General features: G+C 36.7%; 2 protein-coding genes across 3 annotated transcripts in view; one reads left to right on the top strand and one right to left on the bottom strand.

The window, feature by feature from the left end:
* Nucleotides 1-44: 44 nt before the first annotated feature.
* On the top strand, nucleotides 45-7,279 carry csf1a (colony stimulating factor 1a (macrophage)). 2 transcript variants are annotated; one of them, XM_027028555.2, is made up of 6 exons: nucleotides 45-393; nucleotides 1,594-1,707; nucleotides 2,048-2,110; nucleotides 4,277-4,447; nucleotides 5,349-5,535; nucleotides 5,721-5,994. In XM_027028555.2, the coding sequence occupies exons 1-6, from the start codon at nucleotides 361-363 to the stop codon at nucleotides 5,894-5,896; spliced, it is 744 nt and encodes a 247-aa protein (XP_026884356.2). In that variant the 5' UTR covers nucleotides 45-360; the 3' UTR covers nucleotides 5,897-5,994. The 2 variants fall into 2 exon arrangements, with proteins under 2 accessions (XP_026884356.2, XP_026884355.2); XM_027028554.2 differs by having other exon boundaries at nucleotides 50-393; nucleotides 5,738-7,279.
* Nucleotides 7,280-7,739: 460 nt separating this feature from the next.
* LOC113589085 overlaps nucleotides 7,740-11,194 on the bottom strand; it is a 4,761-nt gene continuing 1,306 nt past the window's right edge. Inside the window, exons 3-6 of the mRNA XM_035520412.1 lie at nucleotides 11,170-11,194; nucleotides 10,884-11,024; nucleotides 10,744-10,805; nucleotides 7,740-8,651 (exon numbers count right to left, since the gene is read on the bottom strand). The exon at nucleotides 11,170-11,194 is cut by the window's right edge and continues 79 nt beyond it. Coding sequence (XP_035376305.1) covers nucleotides 8,337-8,651; nucleotides 10,744-10,805; nucleotides 10,884-11,024; nucleotides 11,170-11,194 — 543 coding nt within the window. The 3' untranslated portion in view covers nucleotides 7,740-8,336. The remainder of the gene's footprint in view (nucleotides 8,652-10,743; nucleotides 10,806-10,883; nucleotides 11,025-11,169) is intronic.

Here is an 11,194-nt window from a genome sequence, read left to right on the forward strand (position 1 = left end):
CAGCTAAGAAGTGATTTCCCAGAAAAGGCTTCACTAATAGGAGAGTAGGAGGAGAGTTCTTCTGGCTGCGAATTACTGCTGCAGTGGAGAGCATTTCCCCACACTCATGCTGACAAGCGAAGATGGTACAAACTTCAGCCACTTCATCTGTTGAAGTTTGGAAAGTTTAACCAAACAGTTGTGCATATATTGTAACTGGCCGGAGTGACTGGTATGAAGTTTGTTTCAGCTGCCCAGTGGCAGTGAATATCGCAAGAGTAACCTGCTCCATTTTCATCTGGGACAAAATAAGGAGTACAAAAGAACTCAAATGAATCTAGATGTGGACTTTACTCCTTCCCTTTTGCATAAACCAGCCAGATGAACACACACACAACAGCCCATAAAGCCAAGGTAAGTGTTTAAAAATGTTTTATAAAGCCGTGTTACCCTGTAAGTTGTCTCACCAGAAAAGAGCTCCAAAATGTTCACATCATTTAATGTAATGCTCTGAGAAGACCACTATAATCTTATAAGTCATTTCTTTTCAGATAAGAAGATTTTAGGTTTCTTCAGCTCCTCCCTGATTCTGTGCTTTGCCTTCAAGAATTTTAAATGAAAGATGTTCTACAGATGTGAATTCCACTTTTAGAGCCAATATTAAAAGAAAGCAAGTTGCAGGTAGAGCCAATAGTAGTATGCTTATTGGTTCATGCATCTGTCTTCACCCGTTTGCATGATTAACAGTGATAATTCCTAATACATATTATTAACAAATCATTAACAGAAATTAATGTTAAGATAAAGTAATGAGCTGGTTTTGAAGATATTTTTCGAAACCTTTTAAACCTCTGGAACACTTTTCTTGAAAGCGTTAAAAATTAAGATTAAACAGAATGGTGGGGCTAAAATAAGTCATATACGTGACGTTGGAGGCACAGAGAGAGCGACAGGCAAGGAGAAATCAGTCTGTATTTTCCATGACTCTCGCGAGAACCAATGAACGGAAAGAAAAGAAACTAGACAGCGGTTTCGGACGCAGGCTTGCGCTGGATAAGGATCCGCTGATAGCTCAGTTGGAACTGACCATGTGCAGCGCAGAGGTGAAGAACTTGTGGGCTTAAACAGTGAGAAGGAAAACGAGGACTAGGTGTGAAACGCTAATATGCCGGTGACCGGGAACGGGGCTGATAGCGCGAGCGTGTACGCGAAAGAGTTGGCATGTCCCTCCTGCTGGATGGCCGGCATACAAAATAACAATCATTTCTCGGATTTTGATCAGTCCACACAATCTGGTGTCAGAATATTTGAACCATAGGTCTAATTAATATGGTTCTTTTATAATGGCTAGTTAATATGGTTAAAATGGCAACAGTTGGTTTAAAGGAAGCTGATAACAGGTTCATTCACAGTTTTAAAATTAAAGCCTTTACTCGGATGAACTATGGGCATTTGTAATGAAAGATGGTTTATAATAACAACTTTCTGGTGAAAAGGGGTTTTGTTCAGGGATATGACTGTTGTGAGATGCACTTACCCCTGTAAACATTCCTTCTGGTTACATATAATCATTCCCAATCTTTAACTATCGAGCTGTTTCTCTTCTCACTCCAGATAAGGCGTCTTTGCTTCCTTCTTGCACTCTGCTTGCCATGGGCCTGTGGTGAAGTGCCAGGGCCATGTAAGCACTCCGTGACCGAAGACCACCTGCTCACTCTGAGACGTCTGGTAATGCTGTATTCACGTAACTCGAGCCAATGATTTTATGAACAATTTATACCTCTATTATAATATCAGCTTTCTGACATTTAAGTAGTCTAGAATCAAAATACAAGCTCTGCAACTCGGTTTTGTGGTAACACGTGGAATGTCATTACAATGTTGAGGTTTTAAAGCCTACCAATAAATGACCATTAAACCCTCATATGAGTCTAGAGCTAGGGTTAATGTGTTTGTGAGGCCGGCCCTATGAAAACTATACTAAGCCTATAACAAACCTAATTAATGTCAGAATTAATTAAGTTTATAAATGCCTACCTGTGTAGTTCCCCACATTTTCTAATTCCAGATTGGGAACCAGCTCCAAAATGGCTGCTCTATAACATATAGCTTCACTGAACGCCAGAATTTGGTATGTATGTGATGTTCATCTTTACCTTTTACCTTCTTTGCCTTAAATGAGTTTAATGACTGTGTTTAGTTTTGATTATTGATCACACACCATCCCTTTTAAGATCCACATGATCACTCTTCTTTCTGACACTAGGTGTAGAAGTAGAATCAGAGTAATTTTCCCCTCACGTTCATGCCCACGAGTATTTTAAACGATTAAATTAAACTTTAATTAATTTACAGATTTTTTTGTTCATTCTTAGCCTTAGCACCAATTAGCACGTTCTGATAGTTATCGTTAAATAGATGCTCTGAGGGAGAAAACTGTCGTGGGCTCTGTAATCAGCAACTAAAGATTTCAACACAATCTGGCTGTGCTAACTAACTTGTCCACAAGGGGGCGGTCGTCGCCACAGTACATTATTTTACGTGCGCATGTAGCACATAGAATGGTAGGCAAAGTGCCAAGCTTGTCTTTGTATGGCTGGTAGGAGATACTAGTAATAATACACTTTATTTATATAGCACCTTTCATACATTAACAATCCAGCTCAAAGTGACTTAAGATACAAAATAAAACAAAAGACAAAGAAGAAAGGTAATCAAAAACAAAGCAGACAAATAATTATAAATGCAAAAATAAAAGCAATAACATGAAAGGTGGATATATGAATAAGTTAAAATGTACATGAAATAAATGGAAAGATAGAAAAACATACAATAAAATATAACTAAATAAAAATAATATACCACAAAACAAATACTACTTAAACACTAAAGTAAAGAAATATGTTTTAAGAATGTTATTGAATGTTCACTACGCTGCTGCTCCTAAAAAAACACATCAATTATAAATTATTTTACAACTTTTTGACATTAACTTGGGGGTACCTGTCACATTTGCTCCACCTTGGCGTTGCAGTTCCCATGGCAATTCTACTATGTTTATTTACTTGATGGTTTTGTTTCCTTGTGTTTCCTTGTTTTGGTTTCTTTTGGTTCCACCCCCTAATTAGTTCCTTCAACTCTTATTGCCCTCACCTGTATCTTGTTAGTCCTCATTAGTATGTGTAAACCCCATGTTTGTATTCAGTCTTTGCTAAGTCTCGTTAGCCTGTGTTACGTTTCTGAGCCGTAGTTCATTCAGCCGTATTTGTGAGTTTCTTCTGTTTTTTTGTTTTTTTTTGGGGGGGGGGGGAATTTCTGCATATGTTGTTGGATTACCCTCTTTGCATTTTCCCTTTCTGGTTTGGTTGTCTAGTTCACTGCTCTTCTGGATTTTAACTTGTACAAGTTTATTTGGATTACGACTTTTAAAACTCTGCTAAACTGCATTCATCATACTGCATTCGATGCTGTATGATTACAGTACCCAAGTTCCCCTAACTCAACCTTCTTATCTTAGCCAAGTTTTCCTTACTATAAACTGAAAGAATGTTCTTTAAAATGCTTAATATACAACTTGATAACAAATTAAGATTAAACACAAATATTTTAATACATGCAATACTTTGCCTTTTAAAAGGCAGGTAGTAATACTGAGGTTTAGGGTAGTACTTAAATAAAGAAACTGATGTCTATAGCACCGTATGTTAATCCAGCCCTCAGACCCCTGCACATGGTCAACAATTTTGCTTTATCCCAGATCCCAGCACATGAAAAACACTGATGTTTACCTGTGACAGGTGTGCTTGGCCCTTGATTTCAGTGAAAACATGGACTGCCTCTTAACCTCCAAGGGCCAGGTTGTTTAAAGTGCCAAGTGTATATTACCAAATATGGTTTATGACTGGAGTAGTTAGCATAGCTAGAAAGCCCTCACTGCACAATTACCACTTAGGTTTTCGTTACCTTTTCAGTAGCTGATTCACTGCTTACATTGCTGTGTTCTGAGCAATTTTGTGCCTGGGAGTTCAAGGGTGGGCTCAGTATCCTTAGATAATGCATTCCTCTGTCCATTCCTCTTTGGCCTCAACTTTTTTCAGCTTCAATTATTAAACCAAGCATACGCAACATTGTACATTTATGTTGGTTGTGAAGCTGTTGAAACAGTATGTTTCACTGCCGAATGGTCATTCTGAGGATTATCCAAGTCAGAAGACTGTCACTAGTGATGTTGTTGTAAGAATGTCACTAGTGATGTTGTTGTAAGAATGTCAAACATGTTGTTCTTTTCTATCTCCAGAGTGAAGCCTGTTTCATTAAAGCAGCATTCCCTCACATTCTGGAGCTTCTGAACACACACTTAAGATATGGAAGAGAGTCTGACAACTATCGCTACACTAACTTGCTGAAGAACTTAATCTACAACATTTATTCCCAGAAATGCATTCCTCAAATCAATGAGGAAATTGAGGTAATACAGTTTACAAATAGGAATAAAACACTGTCATTAAAATATTCAAAAGTTTTGATATATCTTTCATTGTAGGAAATACCAAGAAGATCTTTAACATGTAGAATTTAATTTTAGGTTAACTCTGAGATCAATAATATATATAACAGAATAACAGTCTGGTTGTAGTATTTTGGCTTCATGACATAAAATCAAATGCTTGTGTGCTACACATTCCTAGAATGTATGTACCTATACTGTCTACGAATGCTGGACCAGCTGTCAAAGGGGTTTTGATTGCCATGTTAACCATATTTAGTTAATGGAGTGATAATGTCTGCTGGAGGTTCATCCCACAGGTTCTCCCACCATCTTTGTTCTGAACACCTCTGATGCAGTTCAACACTATATTGTTGTTGGTCTTCCTGTTATTGGCATAGTTACCAATAATTAACACACTGGCATCTGATCTGATGATTACTGCTTATCATGGAAGTCTGCTTGCTTTGGGAATACAGCAAACGTCTTGTGGAGGGGTCATTACTAAAAACTCATAAATGGAGGTATTTTGCTTGGGAATTGGTGGTTTTCTTCAGTTGCCTGAAAAGAAGTCCAAACTGCTCATATATTCTTTTCAACAAAAAGTATATTTAGGTCTGCCCCATGTCAACAATGTGATCTGTAATAACCAGAAAGTATGATTTATAGATATGTACACAGGACGTGTTTATTGACCACTGAATCTGCCAAGGGCACACCAAAATAATCTGCAATATAACAGATTACAGATAGATCAGATAAATCAGATCAATGATATTGTCCAGGCTATCAAGTTTGTTTGCTTTATAATTGGGTCTAGGCATTCTTAAGATACGGATTAGCAACTCCCACTTTTTTTGCATGTTGTACTTCCCCTGCTCAGAACGATCCAGTGAGGTTTGCAAGAGTCCACACGACCTTGCCCAGTGTAGGGCTGGAGAAAGCAGAGCAGGTCATCAAGATGTACAAGAACCTTGTTGCTAAGAATGACAGCCCTGTGGAGTGGAACTGTGGGGATGAATATGCAGATTACCCAGAACCCACCACTGCATTTTCCACTCAAAGATCGGGTAATGTGGATAAACAATAAGTGAAATGAGTTAAAATGTAAATAAAACACAGTTTTGAGTCTCAGTGACTATGATGATGTTGAAATGATAATCACGTTAAACTATGTGAGTCATTTATGATATGAGATGATACTGCTATTAGATGTTACACTATCTATCTGTTTAAATACATCCCTGTTCACCAGATCTACTTCCATTGCAGCAACAGCTGTATCTCCACCGAGGCCCTCACTGGTACCTGCGTGGTGGGGCCACCCAGGAAGATCTAGTACACCTGAACCTGTGGTCAGATACGGTGCATCAAATTTACCTGAGAACCATCGTGCACTTACTTCTCCAAATCCTAATCCGTCCGATGTGACGCGCACAGCATCCAAACTCTTTAAAGAAGAACCTTATAGTTCCAGGAGTGAGGATTCTTCAAATGCCATCTTTTCCACTATACAATATTCGACAGAAAACACCTCCAATTCCCTTTTAGAATTGGAGAATGTACCAATGTCAGCCATTTCCGTTCGCAATTCACCCTTTACTGAGTTACCAAGAATACAGCAAAGAAGAACTGATGTGCTTCTCCAAACAACAACATCTCAGTTCTCTCATCAAACCACCAGGCATCTCCAGTCAGATAGGAGCACAGTACTTGTACGGGCCAAGAGATCTTTAGATACCAGAACCCATGGAACACTGCCTAATTTCTTCTCTGCATTGCTGCAGATTTGGACTAAGTCAGACCTTGCAGACATTCACAGGAAAGAGCCCCTCCGAGACATCACTACTTGAGTGTTGTTACTGTTACACATTTCCAGACACATCACATGGTGACATCCCTGCCAAGGAATGTAATTAAAACCACCAGTAAGGCAACAAATTATTAAAAGTACATTACTTTTTTTTTTCTTTTTTTCTCTTTCTTTTTGTGTCTTATGTATATTTGGAAGGGGGTCTGTCAGAACAACAAACAGCACCTTCACAGAACAAAAGAAAGAGAAACACAAAGGTATTTATTTTAAAAATGTACACGCGTATTTAAACCATTCAGCCTGAAGCGTTTGGGGTTGCCTGTGGTGTAGTATGACACTTCTCAGTATTTTGATGTCTTTTATTGTTGAAACATCCACTACTACGATGCAGAGTCATAGAACTGTGTCGGTAATCGGTAATCTGTTGGGTTGCAACAAACATATTTCAGTCTGAAGCCTCTTTCCTTAAATGTTAAACTGAAACATTCATTTCTCTTCCCCTACCACTCACAACGTCACGCTTAAAATGCACGCCTAATCAATGAAACTGATGTTTCATTTTCATTTGCGCCATGAGCTTTGTTTTTCTTTATTTTTCTTTACTACGTATTAACAATGTTATTTGGTTTATAGAATGTTCATCTTTCTGTTAAGATCTGATGAATATAAGGCCCAGGTGAAATCAAAGTGACATTGTAGCATTCGTGAGTATACGGTACAGCAGCCTTGCATGGAGTATTCTGTCAAATATAGAGCAACTGCTGTATGTAAAAGAAGCCATTTAGACCAGAGCTGGATACTATTAGGTAATTAAGTAACAGATAATAGGCAGTATGATCATTTGGAAATGCAAAGAAAAATATTGTAACAAAGTTGTACTATTATGAAGAAACAGTGGGTACATATATTTTTTTATAAAATGAGATAACAAAGAGGAATAAATTGTTTTGTCATTAAACAATACATTCACATTAAAAACCATAATTCTTTTTAAAAAGCAATTCAGTGTCTCCTTTATTTGTTGAACTCTAGCTACTGTAAAAACTTCATAATATTTTCACAGCAATTAATCTTATTAAAGCATATTTTACATTGGGCACCAAACAAGTAATACAAGATGATTACTGTGATGTTAGTTTGCTTATTACTGTATCATTAAAGTATCTAGTCATCAACTTTCAACTTTGAGAGAACTATAGAACCATACATTATATGCCCCAGAAGATCAGCTGTTACAGCTCTCCTGCCGAAAATGAAATGAAGAGCATCTCTGCTTCTACCACATTCCCAGCTATAGCAAACAAAGGAGAGTTCAAATGCACTACACTGAGCTTTTAAAACGGACAGATGTTTTTCATGACAGATAAAACTATTTCTAAAACAAAAGCATGTTTAATGGAGAAATAACTGGAACAATTCTATTTTAGGCTCAATGATGGATCTTCAGAATGATGGATCTTCAGAAAAGTCTTAACCTGCCTCTTAAACAACACGATTTAAAACATTCAATAAGCTAAATAATTTGTAAAGTATATCAATATAGCCCGAGCGTCCAGCATGGCATGTTAGTAGCAAGTCTCACTAATTTAACAGTGATAAAAACAAAATGTCAAAAGAGCACATTAATCAGCACTGCTGTACGAGAGTTATTCAAGAGAGAAACCCAGTGTGGTATGTCATCCTGTTTAACTGCACAAACTGGTTCCTCTCTAAACAGGATGTAACCCTCTGCACTGATATTCATCTGTACCAGTGAGAACTCTGATCAAAACAAAAATATACCTCTAGATCTATTTTTATAGGGTTTTACACCACACACTGTATCCCACTTGAAAAAAAAAGTACTCTAAGCCAACACTGCAGATGAATGAAAATGACAGCACACTATACACGGTTAATTTTTTAACATGAAGCTATTTTTTTCTTAGAGTAGTATAAGCCTATTGATTGGCACAATCAACCTCTAAAATAGAGTGAAAAGGGGAAAAAGATAGTTGATTAGTGACGCTACATTCAGCTTGGTGTTCACCTGCCCAAAACGATCCTATGAAAAGGTGCCTACGGCTTTTTTAGGACAACCGTGGCGTAGCTGACTAATTCACTGTCACTCTCGTCGCTGCTATTGCTGCTTCCATTACTGGTTATTCTCTCTGCCAGGCTTGCTGTGAGCCTGCTGGCTTCAGCCTCTTGCTGCGTGGTGTTGGGTGCATTGTCAGGATCTGCTATGTTCACATAATCTTGGGTTTTGGCTGTCGTCACATTCTCATAGTCTGCCGCAGGTTTTTCATCACAGACGTTTTCATAGTCTTCGACGTTAACCGAAGTTTTCAAACTCAGACGTTGGAAATTCGTCCCAAATGATATGTTCCCGAACTGAAATACACACGCGCGAGCACGCGCGCACGCACACACACACACACACACACACACACACACACACATACACAATTTTATATATATATATATATATATATATATATATATATATATATATATATATATATATATATATATATATATATATATATATATATATATATAGTTGATCAGTTAATAAAGAATGTAATGTACTAGTTCTTTGAAAACCTTGTGTGTTATAGTGAAATTTAGTATGTTTAACTACACAAACTGCAGTTAATCCCTGGTCCCTGGTATCTTCTTCATATATATATATATATATATATATATATATATATATATATATATATATATATATATATATATATATATATATATATATATATATAGTCTAGCCCCTGAGGACAGAACTCTCACCAGTCTAAACCCTATGGACAGAACTTGACAACTCAACTGCTCAGTTAAAAAATTGTAAAGGACTCCTAGAGCAACCTCTTAGAATACCATACCTACAGTCCTGCTGAACCTACATCAAATGGGTGAAATATATCAGGATGTGATTAAATTGTTCAAACTTATGGAGGATATTATGATATTATCTGTTACTGTCTGTTATCTTTTGTAGAAATAAAAACATAATTTTATTATTATTGTTATTTTGTTTCATTATTTATATTTTAGGTTTGAGCATGTGTATACACACAGCTGAAAAGGATGTATGCCAAACGTGCCAGTTCTTTGAAAATCTTCTGTATTATTCTACATCATTAAATACAGTACACTGTATGTAATCTAGGTGTCAGATTTGATTTTAAACGTTTGACACACATCAAGAACATCACCAAAACTTCTTTCTATAATCTGTGTAATATTTCCAAGATGAAGCCTTTTCTCTCACCTTCTGCTGAGAAACGTGTATGCCTTTATTTCCTGTTGGTTGTGCCAAGTATGTCCCAAACTGTTATTTTACCATATAAAGCCATTCATGGTTTAGCCCCAGTTTACCACTGCGACTTGGTGAAGTCTGTTAGCGCTCTCACATTTCAGCAGCCTCCCTGAAAACTCAAATTCGTGGGTGAGAGAGCTGTTTTGTGCAGAGCACCTCGATTAAGGAATGCTCTACCCGACCCTATTAAAAATCATACTTACTTTGGGCTTTTAAAAAGGTACTAAACCTTGTTTTTTTAGATTGGCCTTTATCTACATTTGATATATCATTTTATTATCCATATTTCTTATTTTAGTATTTGTAGCATTTTGGCTTTAGGAAAAGCACATTATGAATTCAATGTATTAATATAATTATTACATTTAATTTACTACCTTAAATAAATTGTGTATAGCCTTATGATAAAAAATATTATCCAGATAAGTATATTACGTTATATACTTAATATAATATATAAGTATATTTTTCATGAGGCTAAGAAGGAAATCTGGCTGTTTTGTGTTTGGTGATCTTCTGTGGAGGACGGAGGAGTGTTCTTCCTGCACTAATGCACAGGACGCGCTTCAAAATCGGTGTGAAAAACTCTACATTATGCAGTTAGGCCAGCACGAAGATCCTTGAGGAACTGAAGTCTCACGTTGGCCACTTTTTCAAATAAGCCTTCAAACCCTCATGCATAATTAGATTTAGTTATGTAAGAACATTTCTGTTGTGCTGAAAAGTTAAAAAGATTAATGTAAAACATTGTTAAATAATTATATAATGAATTATATATAATTCTAGAATTAATATAAATGTGCAGGATAGGATGTCTTTAAATAAAATAATCAAATATATTGTTAAATATGAATATATTTATGCATATTGATTTGATTAAATATAATTATTCAAAAGTATAGCATGCCCCACATATATTCTACTCCTTTTGGATTTTGTGTGAGTATGTAGTTGAGTGTGTTTGTGTGTGTGTGTGTGTGTGTGTGTGTGTGTGTGTGAGTGTGTGTGTGTGTGTGTGTGTGTGTGTGAGTGTGTGTGTGTGAGTGTGTGTGTGTGTGTGTGTGTGTGAGTGTGTGTGTGTGTGTGTGTGTGTGTGTGTGTGTGTGTGTGTGTGTGTGTGAGTGTGTGTGTGTGAGCATGTGTATGTAGAAGCAAACCTACCAAATCGTCAGAGCTGTCTGAGCTAGTAGAAGATGAATCCTCTGAATCCTCAGCACCTGGGGCTTTAAAATACAAAAGCTCAATTAATGTAAGCAAACTATACTCATTGATAGGAATATGAAGAACAGAAAGGTCATTACTGTAGATTTGTAGAGGGATGATGTCGTTATGATTCACAGGGTGTGAATCACAGGGGTGTGAGTTATGATTCACAGGGTGTGAATCACTGAGATCGTTCATGTGAAAAATGTCTTCTCCTAAATTCACATCTTGCACACGTTCTGAAAAACCATGTGAAATAGAACAAGAGTTGGAATCTTTTATTGTATCAATTTTCATTATATTCCAAAGCTTTGTATAAGAATTTAACATTTAAACATTTATCCTAAAATTACTATGGGGTTTTAATACACTTTGTACACTCACTGCTGCTCCTTGTACAGTATACTTT

This window comes from Electrophorus electricus, chromosome 20 (genome assembly GCF_013358815.1).
Source record: "Electrophorus electricus isolate fEleEle1 chromosome 20, fEleEle1.pri, whole genome shotgun sequence".
Taxonomy (NCBI): domain Eukaryota; kingdom Metazoa; phylum Chordata; class Actinopteri; order Gymnotiformes; family Gymnotidae; genus Electrophorus; species Electrophorus electricus.